General features: G+C 43.6%; 1 protein-coding gene across 1 annotated transcript in view; it reads right to left on the reverse strand.

Annotated features, from left to right (window-relative positions):
- LOC130295093 (protein SIX6OS1-like) overlaps positions 1-25,693 on the reverse strand; it is a 108,995-nt gene that overhangs the window by 66,252 nt on the left and 17,050 nt on the right. Inside the window, exons 2-5 of the mRNA XM_056545390.1 lie at positions 15,991-16,088; positions 15,855-15,911; positions 7,598-7,724; positions 2,049-2,138 (exon numbers count right to left, since the gene is read on the reverse strand). Of these exons, the coding sequence (XP_056401365.1) occupies positions 2,049-2,138; positions 7,598-7,724; positions 15,855-15,911; positions 15,991-16,039 (323 nt within the window). The 5' untranslated portion in view covers positions 16,040-16,088. The remainder of the gene's footprint in view (positions 1-2,048; positions 2,139-7,597; positions 7,725-15,854; positions 15,912-15,990; positions 16,089-25,693) is intronic.

Genomic DNA, 25,693 nt, shown 5'->3' on the forward strand with positions numbered 1-25,693 from the left:
GCAGCCATCATGCTCTGCGGCCAAACCACGCCCCCTTCTTTGCATTTCTATGCCTGTTCCGCTGTGACGGTGTTCTGCTGTGACGGCCTTTGGGTTGTGGCAGCCTCCGAAATTGTCACAAGGTCATATAAGATGTTGAGCTCTAAGTTCAACCGTCCCAGGTAGCAGTTTTTCTGGTATCTTTCACCTGAGGTAACGGCACTAGGCAGCGCCACCATTGTGTTTGGTTTTTCTTCACATATCCTTCTCTATATGAAATTGAACTCATATAGAGGTACAGGAGGTACAGAGTGCAACTGGAGTCCATGGGTGCCAAATTGTAATGGCATGGAGATACAATTCTCCAGATTGACAATAACACTATTCGTAGTAAAAATCTAAGTTTTTTCATAATTAAAAAAAAATAATAAAAGGACTACATCCTACCTGAAATTGTGAACCTATTTCCAAATTTTAGAAAAGTTTTCAAAAAGTCTTTTAAAACTTTAAAAATCAATGTTTTATTCCTTTTTGCACAACCCTAGTACACAATTGTTGTATACTGTGTGGTTATTATTTTTAGGATCAATCGCTGTTTTGCAAAAGTTGATTGCAAATGTTAAGAGTTCAATAATGTTGTAGGCCACTCAAACAAAAAAAAAATACATTTTCCATAATAAATACAGCCTCTCTTGGGATTCAATTTCCCTTTCACTTGAAAAGGTATGTACCATACTGAAGAGGCTCCTGAGTGGTTTGCATCAATTCCTCTACCACAATCAACCTCCTGAGACTCACCCAGCCCATGCCAAAAAAAGCAAGTTTTAAATTGCTCAGTATTATACATTATAGAGCCCACTGGCATAGATATGAAATTGATAAAAACAGAAAAATCATTTCTTGAAATATGTACTATATTTCCAAACAATAATTTCAGAAGTTATCCAGCATGATCTATATATGATATTCAAATACAGAGTTTATTTGGAGAACATTTCCAAACCAACTACCAGTTTTTGTAATATGTACAGAATACAATGATGTGAAATGTATAAGTTATAGTTTTATTCCGTGAGGTCAATCAGCAAAACAACATATATCTATCTGTTTAACCAGTTCAAGTCCAGTTTATTTATGGCCTACAGGACCAGACACAGTTTAAATGGTTTTACCACCATTTTATTTGTTTGATTATCTAAATGATTTTTACAGCTTTTTCATGATCAAGTTTTTTTTTCCTTTTTATATGCATAGGGGGACCATTAACTAAATGCAGTGTTTTCATACAGCTTACAGATATGAAGCTCCAGCCATTCTCAGTTTGCTGGATTTAAAAAGAGGCACACACCGCTTAGTAAATCCAGCAGCTCTGTGGCTTGCCATTGCACCCAGAGTACAAATTTATACTGTCTCCTATCTGGCACAGATTTTTGCAACGTTTGTTGCTGCAAATCGGGTCTCAAGTTGCCTTCTTCCCTCCCCCTTGGCGCAAATGATGTATTTGTTTAAACATCACATTTTGACACAAAAAAACTAAAAAATGTTGCAATATCTGTGACTTTTGAGCAAATATGCTGCTGGCGCAGCTTCGTAAATGTCCTCCATAATTTTATTTTTAAAATGAGTCACATTCTAAAATCCTTTTTTTTATTCTCATAGAGAGTTACAGTAAAATAGACTTTTTATTTGTGTTCATCATGTTTTTTTTTAATGCATACCCATAGTTTATCATAATTCAAACATATGCAAAAAAAAGTGTACTTTTGTCATACTTGTTGCTGATATATACCAGGGTATTTTTTAAATATGCATATGTTATAGGGTTTACAGTTTTATTTTATTTTTAATTATAGACAAATACTACAAACATATATACACATATAAAAATACATACAATACAAAAATACACAGATTTATTTAAAGGGAGTTAGTGGAGGACATACACAACTGGAAAGGCAGACAGAAGCATGCATCTCGGGCATACATTAAGAGGACTATGTCATATGGTCCTGTGAAACATAATTCACATATGTGCTATGCACCAATGCTAATATGCTTATGCTTCATACTTATCATTTTCTGTTGCCTTTATGGCATTTTCCAACTGTGTTTGAAGAAATTCTTCTTCTCTTTCCAACACAACAAATGTTGATGTAGACCTGAAGAAAACACAAAGGGGGATATTTATCTAACCTTGTTAAAAAAAAAAAAATACCAGGGGAGCAATCGCTCAGAGCAACCAATCAGATTCCAGCTTTAATTTTTCAAAAAGTCTTTCTAAAAATGAAAAGAAGCAATGCATGGTTGCTATGGGCAACTGCTCATGGGGTACTCTATCTAGGGCCCTAATTTTCTGGAAAGAGTGGAGAATAGTTACATAAAGCAACACGTCTCACTCTGGAGGCCCTGCCTTTGCTGCATTACACAGACAGCTAATTTGTTTTAATGCACACTGTGCAATGATGAATTTCCCCTGTGGTTGTGCTGCAGTGAAATAGAACACTTACTTCCAGGTATTCCAAAGAATAGAGCTAATTGCTGGGGTCCCAGGAGAAATCCTCTTAAAGGGGTATTCTGGGCAAAAACATTTTATCCCCTATCCAAAGTATGGGGGATAAGATGTCTGATCGCGGGGGGCCCGCTGCCGAGATCCCCACGATCTCCATGCAGCACCCGCATTCTATGCGGGTGCTGAATCTCCGGTTTCGGAAACCTCCAGGTTTCCGGGACTGGGGACGTGATGTCACGCCTTGCCCCTCCATTCATGTCTATGTGAGGGGCGTGACAACCATCACGCCCCCTCCCATAGACATGAATGGAGGGGGCATGGCGTGACATCACGTCCCCATTCCCGGAAACCCGGAGGTTTCCAAAACCAGAGATTCAGCACCCGCATGGAATGCGGGTGCTGCAGGGAGATCACGGGGGGTCTCAGCAGCGGGCCCCCCGCGATCGGACATCTTATCCCCTATCCTTTGGATATATATATATATATATATATATATATATATATATATATATATATACAGTACAGACCAAAAGTTTGGACACACCTTCTCATTCAGAGTTTTCTTTATTTTCATGACTATGAAAATTGTAGCAAACAAAGTTCGTATCAGCTCACCCTCGCACCCAGTGCACAGACCAGTCGTGGACTCCCCCCAGCAGGTACAGATAAGAAGAAAAGTTGTCCAGCACTTGACTCGGGGAACAGAAACTTTATTACGATGCCATGGAGAACAAACAGGTACACAAAAACTTGTGACACGTTTCGGCTCTGGTTACTGAGCCTTAGTCAACCAGAGTCGAAACGCGCCACAAGTTTTTGTGTACCTGTTTGTTCTCCATGGCATCGTAATAAAGTTTCTGTTCCCCGAGTCAAGTGCTGGACGACTTTTCTTCTTACCTATGAAAATTGTAGATTCACACTGAAGGCATCAAAACTATGAATTAACACATGTGGAATTAGATATATAACAAAAAAGTGTGAAACAACTGAAAATATGTCATATTCTAGGTTCTTCAAAGTAGCCACCTTTTGCTTTGATTACTGCTTTGCACACTCTTGGCATTCTCTTGTTGAGATTCAAGAGGTAGTCACCTGAAATGGTTTTCACTTCACAGGTGTGCTGGTGTGGAGGAAGAGGTGTGATGGTGTGGGGGTGCTTTGCTGGTGACACTGTTGTGGATTTATTCAAAACTGAAGGCATACTGAACCAGCATGTCTACCACAGCATCTTGCAGCGGCATGCTATTCCATCCGTTTTGCGTTTAGTTGGACCATCATTTATTTTTCAACAGGACATTGACCCCAAACACACCTCCAGGCTGTGTAAGGGCTATTTGACAAAGAAGGAGAGTGATGGGGTGCTGCCCCAGATGACCTGGCCTTCACGGTCACCGGACCTGAACCCATTCGAGATGGTTTGGGGTGAGTTGGACCGCAGAGTGAAGGCAAAAGGGCCAACAAGTGCTAAGCATCTATGGGAACTCCTTCAAGACTGTTGGAAGACCATTTCAGGTGACTACCTCTTGAAGCTCATCAAGAGATTGAGTGTGCAAAGCAGTAATCAAAACAAAAGGTGGCTACTTTGAAGAACCTAGAATATTACATATTTTCAGTTGTTTCACACTTTTTTGTTACGTATATAATTGCACATGTGTTAATGCATAGTTTTGATGCCTTCAATGTGAATCTACAATTTTCATAGTCATGAAAATAAAGAAAGCTCTGAATGAGAAGGTGTGTCCAAACTTTTGGTCTGTACTGTAAATATATGGCTATAAACACAAGCAGAATTTCAATGCGGAAATACTGGCATGTAAATATAGCCTAAGGCCACGTTCACACGGCGAAAGCTCTGCATATCTGCAAGAATTCTGCATCCACACTGGTTCTGTGCAGAATTCCACATCTCACCAAAAAGATAGCCTTTATTTAATTCAACAGCCAACTTTCATGCGGATTCCGCGTGGAATTTGCATGCACTCCTCATGCATTCTGCAGAAATCAAATCCCATTGACTTCAATGGGAATCTGCAGCCAAAATCCGGAAAAATGTAAGACTAGACATATTTTTCCAGACCGCAGAATGCAGAGTCCTATTAAAGTAAATGGGCAATTAAATTATGCAGAATTCTGCGCAGAAAACACAAATGCGGAATTCTGTACTTAATTTCCGTTATGTGAGCGCCATCTAAGTAAGACAAAAGTATCTTTTAGAATCATAGACCTTATGGATTCGGTTACCATAAAAACTGTTCATTTTACAAATAATTTATATCGCAGCAGCCATTTATGAACTAAACCCATGTATAATTGAGAATAACCTAGTGAATGATAGCTCCACAATAATATGGTAGCCAATGCCATGTCCAGCCAAGTTTAGATGGTTTCTATCTGCTGACCTTATATTCGGCGTGGCCAATGTTTGATAATCTGCCTGAAAAAACTCTCTGGTTTTGTCAACAACAACCACTGACAGCTCAGCTTTAGAAACATAGAAAGTGTCGACAGGTAGGAACGATATTGCCCATCTAGCCTTCCCAATATTCTGAATACTATGAATAGTCCCTGGCCCTATGTTATATGCCTATTCCAAGCATGCTTAACCCCTTAAGGACTCAGCCCATTTTGGCCTTAAGGACTCAGACAATTTAATTTTTACGTTTTAATTTTTTCCTCCTCGCCTTCTAAAAATCATAACTCTTTTATATTTTCATCCACAGACTAGTATGAGGGCTTGTTTTTTGCGCGACCAGTTGTCCTTTGTAATGACATCACTCATTATATCATAAAATGTATGGCGCAACCAAAAAACACTATTTTTGTGGGGAAATTAAAACGAAAAACGCAATTTTGCTAATTTTGGAAGGTTTTGTTTTCACACCGTACAATTTATGGTAAAAATGACATGTGTTCTTTATTCTGAGGGTCAATACGATTAAAATGATACCCATTATTATATACTTTTATATTATTGTTGCGCTTAAAAAAAATCACAAACTTTTTAACCAAATTAGTACGTTTATAATCCCTTTATTTTGATGACCTCTAACTTTTTTATTTTTCCGTATAAGTAGCGGTATGGGGGCTTATTTTTTGCGCCGTGATCTGTACTTTTTTTTGATACCACATTTGCATATAAAAAACTTTTAATACATTTTTTATAATTTTTTTTTTATAAAATGTATTTAAAAAGTAGGAATTTTGGACTTTTTTTTCGTTCACGCCGTCCACCGTATGGGATCATTAACATTTTATTTTAATAGTTCGGACATTTACGCACGCGGCGATACCAAATATGTCTATAAAAAATGTTTTTTACGCTTTTTGGGGGTAAAATAGGAAAAAACGGACGTTTTACTTTTTTATTGGTGGAGGGGATTTTTCACTTCTTTTTACTTTTACTTTTACATTTTTTTACATTTTTTTTTACACTTGAATAGTCCCCATAGGGGACTATTCATAGCAATACCATGATTGCTAATACTGATCTGTTCTATGTATAGGACATAGAACAGATCAGTATTATCGGTCATCTCCTGCTCTGGTCTGCTCGATCACAGACCAGAGCAGGAGACGCCGGGAGCCGCACGGAGGAAGGAGAGGGGACCTCCGTGCGGCGTTATGAATGATCGGATCCCCGCAGCAGCGCTGCGGGCGATCCGATCGTTCATTTAAATCGCGAACTGCCGCAGATGCCGGGATCTGTATTGATCCTGGCACCTGAGGGGTTAATGGCGGACGCCCGCGAGATCGCGGGCGTCGGCCATTGCCGGCGGGTCCCTGGCTGCGATCAGCAGCCGGGATCAGCCGCGCATGACACGGGCATCGCTCCGATGCCCGCGGTTATGCACAGGACGTAAATGTACGTCCTGGTGCGTTAAATACCACCTCACCAGGACGTACATTTACGTCCTGCGTCCTTAAGGGGTTAAACTCCTTCACTGTATTTGCAGCAACCACTTCTGCTGGAAGGCTATTCCATGCATCCACTACTCTATCAGTAAAGTAATACTTACTGATAGTACTGTAAAAGATTTGCCCAACTATTTTAAAACTATGCTATCTTGTGGTAGTTTTTCTTCTTTTAAATATACTCTCCTCCTTGTATCCCTTCTGTCTCATCTTTCTTTCAAGCTATACATGTTAAGATCCTTTAACCTTTCCTGGTAAATTTTAGCCTGCCACCCATGGACTAGTTTAATATCTTCTCAGAACTTTCTCTAAAATATCTATATCTTTCTGGATATACAGGGGGAGACTTATCAAAACCTGTCCAGAGGAAAAGTTGCCCAGTTGCCCATAGCAACCAATCAGCTTGCATCTTTCATTTTAACAAGGCCTCTGCAAAAAAGAAAGAAGCAATCTGATTGGTGCTATGGGCAACAGGGCAACTTTTCCTTTGTACAGGTTTTGATAAATCTCTCCCACAGTCACCAGTATTGCTCACAATACTTAAAGTGAGGTCTCATTAGTGCTCTGAACAGTAGCATGAACACTTCCCTATTTCTTTTGCTAATATCTCTCCCTATCAGACGGTGAGTTCCATACTATGTAGCTTCTTCCTTATTTTCTTCTTTGTTATCTTGCTATATTCAAAATAACTTACCATATTTCTGACTGAATATTTTTTGTCTTAAATTAAAAAAGGTGTTTGGGCAGATAGCTATTAGGTTGCAACTTTTTGTTACCAGTTACAATAGAAAGTGCAGCTCTAAAGTACAAGCTGCTGATCTTAATACTATGCAACTGAAGACATCAGGAGTGATAATGCGGTGGCACAGCTTGGATTGCCAATGCACAAGGGAAGGCAGGTATTGTGCAAATATGATATGAGCAGTTATGCCTCGCCGCTCAAAACTCTACAGGAGCAATAGACACTGTATGTAGCACTTCTCACTCCTCACATTCACCGGACCAGATTAGGAAGCTTAATACTCATAATACAGAATTTGCACCCCCTAAGAATTCTATTCTCTGGAAAACTGCCCTCGCAACCCTCCCCATGTTTCACCGTTGTGATAACATGATGGTAAGTTTAAATAAAGAAGTAAATAGATTCTTTTTTTATTTTTCATTTTACAAGTTGGAAATATAATTTTTCATACTTACATAACAAGACCATCACTGTTATTTCTACTATATTTTTGTAAATCTGAAATAATTTCATCACTTAAGCTTATATCCCTTTTTATAGTCTGAATTTGTTGTTTTTCATGTATGATTTTAGCTTGATAACCTGTAAGTGAAAAAAAACAACAAGTTAAAATAAATTATCGAAATACACATTCAATACTTTGAAGCATCTAAAGGGATTTTCCTAGATGACAAAAAAATTGGGCAAAAGGGAGGGGGGGGGAGAATAGATGCCAAAAATAATAAAATATTTACTCACCTGATAAATTGTGTGCCATTTTAGTGCAATTTCTCCCTGCCAGTCTTTGTTTACTGTGCTGCAGGGATGAAGCGCCCAACTACCCATATGACCACTACAGCCAATTAGCGGTCATGTGGGTATACATTCACATCATAACTGCAGCACAGTAAACAAATACTGGCAGGGAGCAACAATGCTGGAATGGCAGGGGATTTATCAGGTGAGTGAGTCCTTTATTATTTTATGGCAGATCAGAAATCCCAAAAATCGGACCAACTCTCTATTTTTATGCAGAAAACCTGGCATGGTTGTCGAATAAGGGGTGTTTTCCCGGCAGTTTCGGAAAATTCCAACATATTCACTTGGAAACTCTGGAAACCCACAGCTCAGAACAGTTGTAAAAAAGGCAAAACGTAGGTAAAAGCACCATATTAGTTAAAAGGGTGCTCCGGGGAAGTAGTTAAGAAAAATAAAAATGTCCCAATGCCACCACAATACTTGTTCTGTGTCCCCTGTAGTTATCCATGTGGTTTTGGCAGCTCTTGTGGCCCCTGTTGTCTCCTTAACCCCTTAAGGACCAACACAAGTAAACCTGTATGCTCCTGAAAGACCAGGCCTATTTTTTTAAATTGTGGATGTCTGACTTTATTAGAGAATAACTTTGGTAACGTTTTGAAAATCACGATAATTCTGACAGTGTTTTTTTTGTCACAAGTTTTCCTTTATGTACATAGTAAAAGTAAGCTGATATCATTTGTAGTTTTTTTTTTTTTACAATGCAAAACTTCATGAAAATGTTTTAAAAATAAAGATTTTTCGCTATTTTAACTCGAATAGGTTGCAAATATTTATACTTTCTGACCAAATAGTTTATGAAACATAAACTTTTAGAGGTCTACTTTATTTTGAAAGCATTTCTTTTGTTTTTTATTAACATTTTAAATGAATTAGAAGCCTAACAATTTAACTTGAAATTTTCAAAATTTTTAAAATTTGAAAAGTATATATTTTTTTATGTGCCAAAGTTTGCAGAAAATTGAAGATGGTAGAACATAGGACCCCCCCCCCCCCAAATGATTCCATTCTAAAAATTTGACCCCTCAAGGTATTTGTTAGGGGTACAGTGAATATTTTAACACCATAGTGTTTTGGCAGGAATTATTACAAAGTCAGTGTTAAAAATTCAAAATTAGCTTTTTTTCACAAATGCATCATCTGTGGGACATATTTTTTGTACATAGCTTCTGATATTGAAAGAAATTCACCAAATATTTTATTGAGCTGCTCGGCCCGTGTTTGGAATCACCCCCGCTTAGGCTATATTTGATTCCTTGGCCACGTGGTAGGACCCAAAAGGAGAGGAGCGCCATTTGTCTTTCAGGGCATCATTTTAGGCCGAATGGATTATAGGCCGCACTTCATGCCTGCAAAGGGTTTTAGCTGCCAGAACCATATAGAACCCCCACAAGTGACCCCATTTTGGAAACTATACCACCCCCTAAAGTATTCAACTAGACCAAAAGTGAGTACTTTGAGTCCTTTTTGTGTGGCAGGAATGGTTAAAAAGTCAGTGGAAAAAAAAATATATATTTCACAAATGCATAATTTGTGGGACATTTTTGGGTACATTGCATCTGAAAAGTAGAAAATGCACCCCATATTTTATTACGCTGTTCGTCCCGTGTTCAGTAATACCTCCGCTTAGGCCATATTTGGTTCCTTGGCCACATGGTGGGACCCAAAAGGAAAGGAGCCCCATTTGGCTTTCAGGATATGATTATACAAATTATAGGCCGCACTTCTTCTTGCAAAGCATTCTAGCTGTCAGAACAATACTGCACCCCCAGAAGTGATCCCATTTTCAAAACTACGCCCCCTAAAGTATTCTCCTAGGGCAAAAGTGAGTACGTTGAGCCCTTACTGTGTGGCTAGAATTATTTCAAAGTCAGTGGGAAAAAATAGAAATTAGCTTTTTTCCCCCCACAAATTCTTTATTTGTGGAACATCATTTTGGTAAGTCGCTTCTGAAATGGAGGAAATGCGCCCATATTTTATCACGCTGTTCGTCCCGGGCTGGCAGTACCCCTACTTAGGCCATATCTGGTTGCCTGACCGCCTGGTAGGACCAAGAAGGACAGGAGCCCCCTTTGGCTTTCAGGGCATCATCATATGAATGATAGACCCCACCCCATAACTACAAAGGATCGGAGCTGTCAGAACAATACCAAACCCCTACAAGTGTATTGGCTGGACCAGGGACCGCTCTGATCGGTCCCTGGTCGGCTAGTAGTGACGCGTGGCTGTAACACACTGCTGAATCGCAGTATGAACAGGACGCAGTGTAGGGTCACATAGAGCACATCCGCGGCTTATTTCACACCGTGGATGCCCCCCGGCAGTCACAAGGGTGAGATCACTGCTGTGGCTGGGTAGCTTAATGTGTCCGCTCATGACTGCCGTCGGGAAATCCGCCGCTATGAGTGGACACAAAAATCTATCCAGCCACAGCAGGAAGCTCAATATTGTGACTGCTGGCAGGCATCCGCAGCATGTAATATGCTGTGGATGTGCGCCATGTGATCTTACACATTATGCATTTTTATTTTTGACTATATTTATTTAATAATTGTATTTATTTATTTTCTACACTTTTTTACATTATAAAAAATGTTTACACAGTTTTTTTACACTTACTGTTTTTACACTTTTTTTTTTTACACTTTTATTTATTTTCTTTTTTTTTTTTACACTTTTTTTTTTACGCTTTGGAATACTTAGTATTCCAAAGCATTGCAGTTATATGCTGTCTGCCAGTTTTACACTGGCAGGCAGCATATCAGGACGTGCCTCAGGCACGTCCTTACAGGCAATAACCGGGGCAGACCTGGGGGTCCTAGTAAAGGCCCCCGGCTGCCCAGGTAACCAGCAGCACCAGCACGATCATTGCGGGGTGCTACAGAAGAGAGACAGAGGGAGCCCCCTCCCTCTGTCAAAACTCCTTACAGCTCGCAGTCGCTTCCGACCGCAGCTGTAAGGGTTAAATTGCCGGGACCGAAGTTTTCTTCGGTCCCGGCAGTGCGGCAGGTCCCCGCCCGCCGGGGATAACACACAGCACCCCGCAATCGCACTGCAGGGTGCTTCAGGGGTGACAGAGGGAGCTCCCTCCCTCTGTCATAACACTTACAGCGCGCGGTCAATTCCGACCGCGGCTGTAAGGGTTAAACTGCCGGGACCGAAGTTTACTTCGGTCCCGGCAGTGCGGCAGGGTCCCGGTTGTGTGTTACAGCAGAGTCCCTGCTGCAATCTCGTGGGTGCACTGGCAGCACTCACTAGAACCATGGATGAGTATACACGTCCTAATGGCGGAATGTGCATCCAGCCTGGACGTGTATACACGTCCATGGTCCTTAACGTGTTAATATTCTTTTTCCTTACTTGCAGCCCAGACTACAACTCTCAGAAGTCAGTGCAGTGGCTGCCAGCCAATTGCTTTCACTGTTGTAAACACAGTCATCATCAAACACGTTGCTTTGTCTTTTCCTTTAAACTATCTTTCCCCCCAGCAATAAATCATGCTATGCTCTGAATGGCAGCAGTCAGTGATAAGATCTACAGTAGGAAAAGAGCAGCGTTATGTGCTGAGTTGGGACTAAGAATCTTCACTGCCAGCAAACAGGGAGGGGAAGGGGAGGTGTGGCTGTGAAGCCAGAAATTACGGGGTGTTTGTCTTGCAGGAGGGGGGGGGCTAGGTCTCAGTGAGGGGTTTAAACAAAGAGAAACAGGATCTGAAAATGACGTCTTTCTCTTTCCCGAGCTGGATGGGGGGCCCCGACCAAAGCCGGTGCTTGCCCGTCCTGTAGCGACGGGGCAATTCCCCCCATCACCATTAAGGACATCCTTGTGTCCCGAAAGATGTTTTCGGGACACAGAGATGCCCTCATTAACTCTCTGCAGCCCTGCGTTAAGTTTAAAAACGCAGGGGCCGCCATCACTGACATCCCGTGCGTGCGCCCATAGGAACAGAGGCGCAGAAGACCAGAGCATCGAGGAGGAGGAAGACGTGCGCTGGCCAGCTTGGTAAGTGACCAGCGGGACGTCATCTTCGGTGTTCCGACTACCGCCTCTCCGCTCCCGGGAACTAATGCTATGGCCGGACCGTAGGAGCAGTGGTCAGAGCACTAAAGTGGGGCAGTACACAGGCATACAGCCTCCAGCCATACACTGTATATGGCTGGAGGCTTTATGTCTGTGGGGAACACTGCCTACCTAATGTGGGGAGAACTCTGCTGCACCTAATGTGGGGGGAACTCTGCTGCACCTAATGTGGGGGGAACTCTGCTGCACCTAATGTGGGGGGAACTCTGCTGCACCTAATGTGGGGAGAACTCTGCTACACCTAATGTGGGGGGTACACTACCTACCTAATGTGGGGAGAACTCTGCTGCACCTAATGCGGGGAGAACTCTGCTGCACCTAATGTGGGGGGAACTCTGCTGCACCTAATGTAAGGGGAACTCTGCTGCACCTAATGTGGGTGTCACGCCGAGCGCTCCGGGTCCCGCTGCCTCCCCGGAGCGCTCGCGGCGTGCCTCTGCATGCAGCGCTCCCGTCAGCCACCGGAGGGGACGCGATCCGAGGCACGGGACGTGCCCGCTCTCGGATAGCGCCCCATGTCACTCACCTGCCCTGTCCTCCTTCTGTCCCGTCCTGGTACGCACGGCCCCGCTCTCTAGGGCGTGCGCGCCCCGGCTCTCTGAAATTTAAAGGGTCAGTGCACCACTAATTGGTGCCTTCCCCAATCAGTGCAATCACCTCCCTACACTATATTAACCCACTTCCCCTTCCTGTCCCTGCCGGATCTTGTTGCCTTGTGCCCTGAGAAAGCGTTTCTGTGTGTTTCCAAGCCAGTGTTTCCAGATCCCTTGCCGTTGCCCCGACTACGAACCTTGCCGCCTGCCTTGACCTTCTGCTACGTCTGACCTTGCCTTGCCTACTCCTTGTGTACCGCGCCTGTCTCAGCTGTCAGTGAGGTTGAGTCGCTATCGGGTGGAACGACCTGGGGGTTACCTGTCACAGCAAGCCCATCCCGTTTTGCGGCGGGCTCTGGTGAAAAACAGTAACCCCTTAGATTCCGTTCCCCTGGTACGGCCCACGCCATCACCTCACTGACACAGAGGATCCACTACCTGTGTCATCCCTGCATACCAGTCCGGATCCTGACAGTGGGGAGAACTCTGCTGCACCTAATGTGGAGGGAACACTGCCAACCTAATGGGGGGGAACTCTGCTGCACCTAATGTGGGGGGAACTCTGCTGCACCTAATGTGAGGGGAACTCTGCTGCACCTAATGTGGGGGGAACTCTTCTGCACCTAATGTGGGGGGAACTCTGCTGCACCTAATGTGGGGGGAACTCTGCTGCACCTAATGTGGGGAGAACTCTGCTGCACCTAATGTGGGGAGAACTCTGCTGCACCTAATGTGGGGAGAACTCTGCTGCACCTAATGTGGGGAGAACTGTGCGGCACCTAATGTGGGGAGAACTGTGCTGCACCTAATGTGGGGGAACTGTGCTGCACCTAATGTGGGGGGAACTGTGCTGCACCTAATGTGGGGGGTGCTGTGCTGCACCTAATGTGGGGGGAACTGTGCTGCACCTAATGTGGGGGCCTCATATCGACGTTCGCTCACGTCGCACTCCCAGAATTCAAGGGCCGGCGTTACTACGTCTTGACGCCGGCCCTAGAGCGTGATGTGCATGAACATCAAGGGGGGAGGGGCCTCCATGTTCATTTTGCTTGGGGCCCCCAAATTCCTTCAAACGGCCCTGCATGTAAGCGACAGCTGAAAGAGGGAAACTGCTCTATATAGCTAATGAATGATATTTAGACAAATAAATAGGTCTGTACTGCAGCAGAGTATAACTGTCGGTATCACACTGACTAACAGCCTGTGCGATCCAGCCTATGGCTGGACCTCACAGGCTGCCGCACTAGGCAGACAGGAGGCCATCAGCTGGCCTCCTGCTGCCATGGCAACCAAAAGGATCCAGCAATCGTATCACGGGATTGCCTTTAATGGACAGGGGGAGCCCCCTCCCCCTATGAAACCCATAGATCCCACGATGAAGAAGACTAATCACGGCATCTATGGGGTTAAGGCTGCCGAGACCGTCGTGATCCTGGTCTCGGCAGCTGCGGTGGGGCCCCGACTGTGATTGACAGCCGGGTCCCACCGGCGATCTCCTACAGTGTATCGTGCCGAGCAAGAGATCGCTAGGACGTATGCAAATGTCCAGTAGCGCTAACTGATATTATATATAATATAATACTATAGGTACAGGTCTGTTGTGGTACTGGCCCAAAGTCTAGCAAAAAAATAGTTTTTGTTAAAGAGTAATAGACTAAATTTTTTTCTTGTGACTGGCCAATTCTTCTCAATAGGGTTTTCAGAAATCAGTAAATATGTTGCAATATAAGGAAATGATGTTAAGTAGCAGAAATGTCAGCAACAAATCTGCTGAAATGAACCAAAAGTTGGCACACAAAAATATCGGTGGTGTCCATACAATTAAAGAACTAATTAATAAGGACCTGTCAGTTGTTATTCTGTTCTGCCAGTTGCTCTCTCTTAGTGCATCTTTTAAGACCTTATGTACATTAAGGGAAAAAAGCAATCTGATTGGTTGCTATGGGCAACTGGGGAACTTTTCCTCAGCACAAGTCTTGATGAATTTCCTCCATTGAGTTATTTTTTTCACATGGATTTTTTATGCTGCTGCAAATTTGTTATCTGCTGCATGGAAAAAAAAAACAGTAAGGCTGGGTTCACATAAGTCCGGCATCCAGCATAGGTGAACTCAGCCTAAATCTCAACGCAACTGATGGCACAACTGATGACAAGTTGTCATCAGTTGTATGCCATCCGGCATCTATTGTTCAAGCTGCGTTCCCCTGTCTGGTGCTCTCCGGTGTGTCCAACCATCCGGCGTCAAAATTGAGACGCTGGATGATTGTGATCTGTCCCATTCAAATGAATGGGATCAGTTCTAGCATCAATTAACGTAGCACTCGCCCCTTATCTTCAGTCTTAGGATACTTTATTCCGAAAATGGCATTAGTATACACATCTCTGCATCATGGATAGAGAAAACGCAAACAGCTCCCTAAACACCTTTTATTGTGCACAGAAGCGCTTTAGCAATAGAACAACGGTAGAGTATAACTTTAAAACTATTGGATGTATTCATGTAAATGATACATTGTTTTACTTCTGTTCTTCTGCACTATAAACAAGTGTACTGGGTTTAGTGTGGGTGAACAGGCTGTAGGTTTTCCTCTAAGATGTCTTGTGTGTCTGAACTGGTGGCATACTTTTAACACATTGGCCCTCATTTACTAAGAAAATCGGGTTGTAAGTCTATGTTGCTTTCTTACCCGATTGCTTTTTTCCCCTGGTATTTATTATTATGTCGCATCCTGTTTGTCGCATGTGGGTTTTGTTGGTTTTGGTTTCCAACTCCTCTGAGCTGTTGGGAAAAAATCCACAACAATTCAACAAATTCGTGTTGGAAACCTTTATAAATACGTGGGAAAGCTCAGAAATGTCGGGTTACGCCCCTTTTTCGGGTTTGGGAGAATCCACATCGGGTCCGTCGGGAAAAAATGTTGCATCGTGTCGCAGACTGGCGCATGATGTCTGCGACATGGCGCAGACAAAGATGCGACAAAAAAACCCGACAAAAGAGGTCGGGTTTAGAATAGTAAATGTGGGCCATTGTGGATGAAATAAACACATTTGTTTTATGGATTCTTTTCTGGACTAGGTTGCTTTTGTCTGTAGTACTTCACTGCCTGCAGCTGGTGGGAGGCCCCTGCATCTCTCCACCTTGAACACTTGCTGAACATAGAACAAATCACTTACAATACTGAGGGGAACCGATGAGCAATTAAAAAAAAAACCTTTTGGAGGTATCCTTTGTATTTAAACTTACGTTGAAGAAGTTCCTTGGCATATCTCTTATTCTGTAATTCTTGTTCATTCTGAAAAACTAAAGATGGTATTAGCATGCATTCTGCATATAAGGAAACGTAAAAGTGCACCGCCATAAAATTACATACTGTACATACCTAGCTCCAAGAGTAGCTTGTCAAAATGGCTAAGGTTAACTTCAGTCATGTTGAACACGCAATGGGCAAATTTAAACACCAGGAAAACATCAAAAAACCTGCACAGAATGTGAAAATAAACATTAAATAGTAACAGAAGGAAGCTGACTGAAATATAATTCACATGGTTTTAAAAATGAAATAATATTAAAAACATATTCCTTTAGCTTTGAAAAGCACATTGTTTACAATGCTAAGGGTAAATGCAGGCAAGTAGTAGCATCGGAAACCTCTGTGATTAATGCCCACCATAACATTAGTATCAACATTTACCTTGTTCTAAGGAACTCAAGCATTAAATAACATCAACTGCTGATTCATAAAAGAATTGTCCATGCTGTGGACAAGTCCCTTAGCAATGTGCTTAAAGGTAAAATCTTACAGCTTAACCAATGAACCAAAATAATTGTTCTAAAATCTCGAATTTAGAGGAGAATTTCCAAACCAGTACATCTGACAATAGTGAGTTGTGGGGAGACTGCAGTCACTAAAGCCTAAGTCCCGAAGAAAAGATTGTGCATGATTTTTGTTTACATAAACCAGAACTGGGATGGATCTGCTATGGAGGGGAAACACAGTATGGGGGAGATTTATCAAAACCTGTCCAGAGGAAAAGTTGCCCATAGCAACCAATCAGATTTCTTCTTTCATTTTTCAGAGGCCTTGTTAAAAATTAAAGAGGCAATCTGGTTGCTATGGGCAACTGGGCTACTTTTCCTTTGGACAGGTTTTGATAAATCTCCCCCTATATGTCTCCTTTTTTATGGTTTTATAATCTACTCCTGATTTGGGTTAACAAATATGTGCAAACACTGCATTTTTGAACAGGAACTTTCTTTTTTCCACTAAAACTAGAATCATGACAGGTATGGCATAGGCCTCTAAGATACCAGCTCCCTGCCACTAAACTAAGCAGTAATGTTGTCTGCTGCATCGCAACTAAAAAAAAGGGGGAAGCGGTAAAGAGAAAAGGTAACCGTTCTCTAGTAAGATCCTTGTGTATATATAGTGTATGGGCGGGGACCGGACCGTGATGCCTGCTGAAATAACTCAGCAAACATTCCGTGACAACACCTGGGGGGGTCCTGAGACTCCCACCCCCCATGTCAGCAATCGCCGCAAATCCCCGATCAATTCAGATCGGCGATTTGCGGCAATTCGGGGCTGATCAGGTATCTGATGAGCTGATAGCCCAGAAAATAGGGATGATCAGAGCTGTCAGAGACAGCTCCGACCATCCTGAAGGATAGGAGCGAGGTGGCAGGGGTGCCACCTCCTCCTATCCCCTGCCATTGGTCGGTCGGGACTGACCGACCAATGGCAGTTGGGGGTGGGGGGTTAAAGTTGAAATCCCCTCCCTGCCCGCCTTTGGATGTACGGACAGAGCGGGGGAAAGATGGCGGCAGGAGTAGAGAGTACGGGAGGACAGGCAATTGCGGTAAGGGACCGGCGATCGCGGTGGGGGACCGGCGATCACGGCAGGGGACCCTTGATCACGGCGGGACCAGCGGCACAAAGCAGGCGGCGGTAGAGGCAGCAGTGAAGATCAGTGGTAAGTGATCTTAACTTCTAGGAGTTGCCTTTGGCTGTCTGGGCATGCTGGGAGTTGTAGTTTTGCAACATCTGGAGGGCCACAGTTTGGAGACTACTATACAGTCGTGCCCAAGCTGTAGCCCTCCAGATGTTGCAAAACTACAACTCCATGCATGCCCAGACTGCCCAGGCATGCTGGGAGTTGTAGTTCAGCAACATCTGGGAATTATGATATTGCTGAACTAAAACTCTCAGCATGACTGGGCAGTCTGACCATGCATGGAGTTGTAGTTTTGCAACATCTGGAGGGCTACAGTTTGGACACCACTACACAGTGGTCTCCAAACTGTTCTCCTCAAGTTGTTGCATAACTACAACTCCCAACATGCCCTTCGGCTGCCTGGGCATGCTGGGAGTTGTAGTTTTGCAACAACTGGAGGCACACTGGTTGGGAAACATTATCTGTTTCCTAACTCAGTGTTTCCCAAGCCATGTGCCTCCAGTGGGAAACACTGAGTTAAGTAACAAACTCAGTGTTTTGCAACCAGTGTGCCTCCATCTGTTGCATAACTACAACTCCCAGCATGCACGGACATCCAAAGGGCATGCTGGAAGTTGTAGTAGTATGCCTCCAGCTGTTGCATAACTACAAGTCCCAGCATGCCCTTTGGCTGTCCGTGCATGCTGAGAGTTGTAGTTTTTGCAACAGCTGAAGGCCCACTGGTTGCAAAACACTGAGAGTTTGTTACTTAACTCAAAGTTTTGCAACCAGTGTGCCTCCAGCTGTTGCATACTACAACTCCCAGCATGCCCTTTGGCTGCCCGTGCATGCTGGGAGTTGTACTTTTGCAACAGCTGGAGGCACACTGGTTGCAAAACTTTGAGTTAAGTAACACTCTCAGTGTTTTGCAATCAGTCTGCTTTCAGCTGTTGCAAAAACTACAACTCTCAGCATGTCAAAGGGCATGCTGGGAGTTGTAGTTTTGCAACAGCTGGAGGTTCCCCCCCCCCCCCCATGTGAATCTACAGGGTACATTCACACGGGTGGGGGTTTAAAGTGAGTTTCTCGCTGCAAGTTTGAGATGCAGCACATCTTCTGCTGCAGCTCAAACTCCTAGCGGGAAACTTGCTGTTAAAAACACTATACTATACAAAATGAAAAGTAAAACACTACATATACACATGCCCCTACACATTTACCCCCTCCCCCCCCAATAAAAATGAGAAACGTCTGGTATGGCACGATTTCTATAACGGAGCCTCTAGCTGTTGCAAAACAACAACTCCCAGTGTTGCCGGACAGCCATTGACTCTCCAGGCATGCTCGGAGTTTTTTAACAGCTGGAGGCACCTTGTTTGGGGAACACTGCCGTAGGGTAATTTTGGTATTGGAGGCAAGTGTAGTTCTTGCATCCGGGTCCTTCCCTGTGCGAATCCCTAATGTAGGCCTCAAATTCGCCTCTCACTTCGGAGCCCTTTCGTATTTAAAGGCAACAGTTTAGGGCCAGATATGGGGTAGTTCCGTACTCGGGAGAAATTGCCTAACACATTTTGGGGGGCTTTTTCTCCTTTTACCCCTTATGAAAAGGTAAAGTGTGGGTCTACTCCAGCATGTTATTGTAAAAAAAAATGTTACACTAACATGCTGGTGTTGGTAAAAGGGAAAAAAAGACCTCCAAAATTTCTAACACAATTTCTTTTGTGTACGAAAATACCCCATATGTGGACGTAAAATGCTCTGCGGGCACACAACACATTTGAGGTGATTTGCACAGGCGTGGCTGATTGTTTCAGAGGTTCTGACATAAACGCAAAAGAAAAAAAAAGAAGAAAACACCCGCATGTGACCCCATTTTGGAAACTACACCCCTCACGGAACATAAAAAGGGGTATAGTGAGCCTTAACACCCAACAGGTGTTTGAAGAATTTTCGTTAAAATTTTCACTAAAATGCTTATGTTATCCCAAATTTTTCATTTTCACAAGGGGTAATAGGAAAAATGTCCCCCCAAATTTGTAACCCCATTTATTCTGAGAATGGAAATACCCCATATGTGGTTATAAAGTGCTCTGCGGGTGCACTGCAATGCTCAGAAGAGAAGTAGCGCCATTGGGCTTTTGGAGAGAGAATGGCCCTCATTTACTAACAGGATTCAGACTCTTTTTGTTGGGTTTTGCGCCCAAATTCTGTCGCACGGAACATGTGACAGAATGTGTGATAGAAAAAACCCGACAGAATCTGATTCACTCTGAGTGAAAAAAAAAACTGAATCAGGCAGGCAAAGGAGCAAACAGCCAGTGAATTTACTCCACGTTCTGAAACTTTATACATGCTTTAAGGTGTAGGGTTTTCTTCCCAGAAAATTCACATGATTTTCAGAGTGGTTTTCAGAAAAGACAAGTGATTTTGGATGAATGTAGGGAACACGCCCCTTTTCCCGAAAACAACATCCATTTTGTAGGTTTTTTTTTTCACTCAGAGTGAATCAGATTCTGTCGGGTTTTGCCTGCCTGATTCAGTTTTTTTTTTTGTTTTTTTTTTTGCATAATTTATTTATTAAACAACGTTTTAGCTTTATTTTTACATTTTCATGAGTCTTTCCAACACTTTTTCTTTTCCCCCCCCTATTGTTTCAGTAATAATGGTGTCTCAAAAAATAAATAAATAAACATCTATATATATCTATATAATTTTAATACATCTATCTATAAGTGTGTGTATATAATGTATGTATGTATATAATATATAATGTATGTATGTATATAATGTATGTATAACATATTATATATAATATATATATATATATATATATATATAGACTATTATATAACATTTATTAATATCTCTCTTTCTCTCTAATCGACAGGGTACAGAGTCCCAGTGACCTTGCACAGAATGTTTCCATCTGCTTCTGAGCTCGGCTGGCGCTGTGGCTTGGACAGGGGTTCAATGGTTCATATCTGGTGGTCCTGTTCCCTCCTTTGCCCCTTCTGGACTTTGGTGGTGTCCTGTATTGCATTGATTACTGGAGTCACGTATCCTAATGACCCTAAAGTTTTGCTTTTGACCATCTTACCTGTGTCCCGTAGATCCCCAGCTAAAGTTCTGGCCCACTTTCTGTTAATGGCAGCACGTACAGTGATTCCCAGAAGATGGAAGAACTCAGTTCCCCCCACTCTGTCAGAATGGTACTCGGAAAACCTTTTCATATGTAGGATGAAGGAGTTAATGGCGGACTCATCGGGCCGAGTTGATCGGTTTGCAGCAATTTGGAGCCCGTGGCTCTCATTTGTGGACTCCCCTCTTTACAGGGAACAATAGACTCCTACCCTCCCCCCAGCCTCCCCCTGGCCCTGCCTAGTCAATGCCAATCGATTAGACGTTCCCTCAAACTGAAGTAGCTTGGAGACTGGCGGATGGCCGAAGGTCGAGGGGGGCTGACCGGCGGACCTCAGGTTAGTGCGCTGCTTTTTCCCCCTTTTTTTTTTCTTTTTCTCTTCCTTTCCTCTTGCCCCTCCTCTTATCTCCTGCTGTTCCTACTCTACCTCTTGTCCCTCTAGGTCTCCCTTGCTTCCCCCTCCCGTTTAGTTGGCTCAATGGATCGATGTTAACTGTCTTCGCCCACCAGTATACTGGTGCTGACAGCATCTCACATGCAAGTCTCTCAATCTCTCAACTTAGCTCCGATTAGCTTAGATTGATACGTGCTACTAGGTGGTGTTCTCAGGATGTTTCCTCATGCCTTTTTGACTTGCCTATATTGTTCTTATGCTGACGATGCTGCTTTTTGTCCTCATGACTTCTGTCTGTACTGTTTTATTGTTTTGTTTTTCTCTTACAATAAACATGTTTTTGAATGCTAAAAAAAATAAACACACTAATTCAATCTACTATTCACCGCTAATATTAGCACACATCAGATAGATTTCCTAGACATTGCCATCAAAGCACAAGACTCTAGACTAATTTCCAACACTTACCGTAAACCCACAGCAAAAAAGTGCTACATAAGATCCGACAGTTGTCATTTACCCCAATGGCTTATAAACATCCCATACTGATAATTTAGACAAATAAAACGAAACTGTGCAGATACACAACAATTTGAACAAGAATCTCAATTACTCACCCATCAATTTCAAGAAAAACAGTACCCCGAAAAATTACAAAAGGACTCATTCAGCAAAGCAAAAGAATTGAATAGAGAAATCATTTTCATAGACAAACTGTCACAAACATGAAACACAACACAACAAGCAGCCAAACCCGTTTTACCTTTCAATACAAGTAAAAAAAAATGATCAATAAACATTGGCACCTACTGCAAACGGATAAAATATTAGAACCAACACTACCATCACAAGCCCCCATGTATTTACAAGAGCACCCAATCTAGTCCTCAAAATTGCTCCCACAACAAAAAACATACGTCAACATAACCACCAATCAACGTGATCAAACGCAAAAGGATTTTTCAGATGCATGCAATGCAATAACTGTAAGATCACCACCTTCCCCAACAAAACAGAAACAGTGACATCAAATTCAAACAATACAGTTTACACCATGAAAGAACTTTTAACCTGCAATAGCAAAAATATTATCTACTGTAAGGGCCATGGCAGGTGGTGGATCCTCTGAGCCTTAGTGGATGATGACATGAGCCATACCAGGGAGTGGAGTCTAAGGTGCCGCTGGTTTTCACCAGAGCCTGCTGCAAAGCAGGATGGTCTTGCTGCAGCAGGCAGCACCCAGGTCGCTACCCCTGGCACGACTCGTCCACACAGGTTGCTGGGATGAAGTGTAGTACAGAGGATAAGGACAAGACGTGGTCAGGATAGCTGAAGGTCAGTGCAGGCGGCATAGTAGCAGAGACAGATCACAGAACAAGGATCAGGTACACGGATAACCTGGAACACAGGAAACACAGTAGCTTTCTCTCAGGCACAAGGGCAGCAAAGATACGCCACCAGGCAGGGGGAGGTGCACACACTTATAGGGAAGGAACAGGTGAAGACACAAATTAGGGCGTACTGGCCCTTTAAATCACAGAGCTCCGGCGCCCTCACGCACGCCGGGACTGAGAACACAGAAGACCAGGGAGGTGAGTGACAGGCTGGAACTCGCATGCGGGCGCATCCCGTGCTGCGAATCCCAGCCCCGCCGACAGCAAAGACATGAGAGGAGAGCGCTCATGGCCAGCGTGTCTGGCCGGAGCACTGACATTACATCTACATTATTTAATGCTCCTGTAAGAAACAATACATTGGTTGAACATCAGGAAACCTGAAAAATAGTATCACAGAGAACTTTTACAACATCAAAAGGGGGGGGTTGAAAAACACTTACTGTCTGCACATTACAAGGAATGCCATAACAGCCACATTAGAGGGACCAGCTATGCAGCCCTCCAGTCTATTCACCCAGACTGGAGAGGAGGACATTTTATTAAAAAAATGTCTAGGTCAGAATCTAAGATGATCAAATGGACACATTAATCCTGAAAGGGCTAAACGCAGAGTTAGAAATTTTTGTTTTTTATTGTTGGAGACTGACCCCAAGCTGCAAGAGGAATCATGAGCCAGACTGCGCACCCAGTGCCTTGACTCCTCCCGCACAAGAGTCTACCCTCCCCTATATTCATTTACCTCTACAATATATACACTGTACAATTTATACTTACATATACCTATACCCTCTAAAAGATATGTCTCACTCCATTAACTATATACTTAAAGGGGTACTCCGGTGGAAAACTTTTTTTTTTTTAAATGAACTGGTGCCAGAAAGTTAAACAGATTTGTAAATTACTTCTATTAAAAAATCTTAATCCTTTTAGTACTTTTTAGCAGCTGTATGCTACAGAGGAATTCTTTACTTTTCGAATTTCTTTTTTTGTCTTGTCCACAGTGCTCTCTGCTGACACCTCTGTCCATGTCAGGAACTGTCCAGAGCAGCATAGGTTTGCTATGGGGATTTTCTCCTGATACGGTTTTCAGGTGTCAGCAAAGAGCACTGTGGACAACACAAAAAAGAAATTCAAATAAATAAAGATTTTCCTCTGTAGCAAACAGCTGCTAAAAAGTACTGAAAGGATTAAGATTTTTTCATAGAAGTAATTTACAAATCTGCAAAAAGAAAAATAGCCAGCACAACAACCTAATACACGGGTGCACGCTGCTGTGGCAAATACAGAGTATACAAAAAAAGAGGATTGCAGCAGCACACATTGGTCAAAAAATTTAGGCACTTAGCGCACCTTTTGATCAAAACGTGTCCCCCATCCACCACGGGGAGGTGGCCTCATTTAGGATGGGACCCTAACACAATCTTTTTCACAGGTGGTGTTTTAAATTGTTAATGGATCCAATGTCACCCAGTCAGAGGCTATATGCCCAGCAGAGGTGAGTGGATATTTGAGCGTTAGGCTCAGAATTTGTGTTAGGGTCCTATCCTAAATGAGGCCACCTCCCCGTGGTGGATGGGGGGACACGTTTTGATCAAAAGGTGCGCTAAGAGCCTCAATTTTTTTACCAATGTGTGCTGCTGCAATCCTCTTTTTTTGTATACTCTGTATATGCCACAGCAGCGTGCACCCGTGTATTAGGTTGTTGTGCTGGCTATTTTTCTTTTTGCTTGTTTGTACAACTCAGGGGGAATGGCACCCTCTTTAGCTGTGCACCCCTCCCCCTTTTCCCACAGGTGGTGTTTTAAATTGTTAATGGATCCAACATGTCACCCAGTCAGAGGCTATATGCCCAGCAGAAGTGAGTGGATATGAGCGTTAGGCTCAGAATTTGTGTTAGGGTCCCATCCTAAATGAGGCCACCTCCCCGTGGTGGATGGGGGACACGTTTTGATCAAAAGGTGCGCTAAGAGCCTAAATTTTTTGACCAATGTGTGCTGCTGCAATCCTCTTTTATTGTATAATTTACAAATCTGTTTAACTTTCTGGCACCAGTTCATTTAAAAAAAAAAAGTTTTCCACCGGAGTACCCCTTTAACCCCTTAAGGACCAAGGGCGTACAGGTACGCCTTTGCTCCCTGGTACTTAAGGACCAAGGGTGTACCTGTACGCCCGTGGGAATTTCGGTCCCCGCCGTGAGCCGGGCGGGGACCGGACCGGGGTGACTGCTGATATCTATCAGCAGGCACCCCGTGCAAATTCACACTTGCGATTTGCGGCTATTCCGGGTCATAAGGGTCTATAGTGACCCGGTGACCCGGAAAATAAAGGGGATCGCGGATGTCCTAGACACCCACGATCCCCTTGAAGCAATAGGAGTGAGGTGGCAGGGGTGCCACCCCTCCTATCTCTGCTATTGGTGGTCTAGACGCAACCACCAATAGCAGATCGGGGGCGGGGGGCTTTACTTTCGGTTTCCCCGTTCTGCCCACCCACAATAGGCGGGGCAGGATGGGGAAACCGACAGGGACCGGCGCCGAAGATCCACTTACCCATCGGCGACGGCAGCGGGTGACGATCGGCGGTGGCAGCGGGCGACGATCGGCGGAAGAAGAGGACGGCGACGCAGCTTCCTGGATCCGACGGAAGCCGGTGAGTTACTTAGCAACATCTGGAGGGCTACAGTCTGAGACCACTATAGTGGTCTCTAAACTGTAACCCTCCAGATGTTGCAAAACTACAACTCCCAGCATGCCCAGAGAGCTGTTTAGGCATGCTGGGAGTTGCAGTTTTGCAACAGCTGGAGGTCTACAGTTTGAGACCACTGCACAGTGATCTCTATACTGTGCACCTCCAGATCTTGCAAAACTACAACTGGGCATGCTGGGAGTTGTAGTTTTGCAACATCTGGAGGTCCACAGTTTGGAGACCACTGTGCAGTGGTCTCTAAACTATAGCTCTCCAGATGTTGCAAAACTGCAACTCCCAGCATGCCTAAACAGCAAACAGCTGTCTCTGCATGCTGGGAGTTGTAGTTGTGTACCTCCAGCTGTTGCATAACTACATCTCCCAGCATGCCTTTCGGCGATCAGTACATGCTGAGAGTTGAAGTTATGCAACAACTGGAGATTGGAAAATACTGAGTTAGGTAACAGAACCTAACTGAAGGTTTTCCAACCAGTGTGCCTCCAGCTGTTACAAAAGTACAACTCCCAGCATGCACG

This window comes from Hyla sarda, chromosome 11, assembly GCF_029499605.1.
Source record: "Hyla sarda isolate aHylSar1 chromosome 11, aHylSar1.hap1, whole genome shotgun sequence".
In the NCBI taxonomy this organism is placed as follows: domain Eukaryota; kingdom Metazoa; phylum Chordata; class Amphibia; order Anura; family Hylidae; genus Hyla; species Hyla sarda.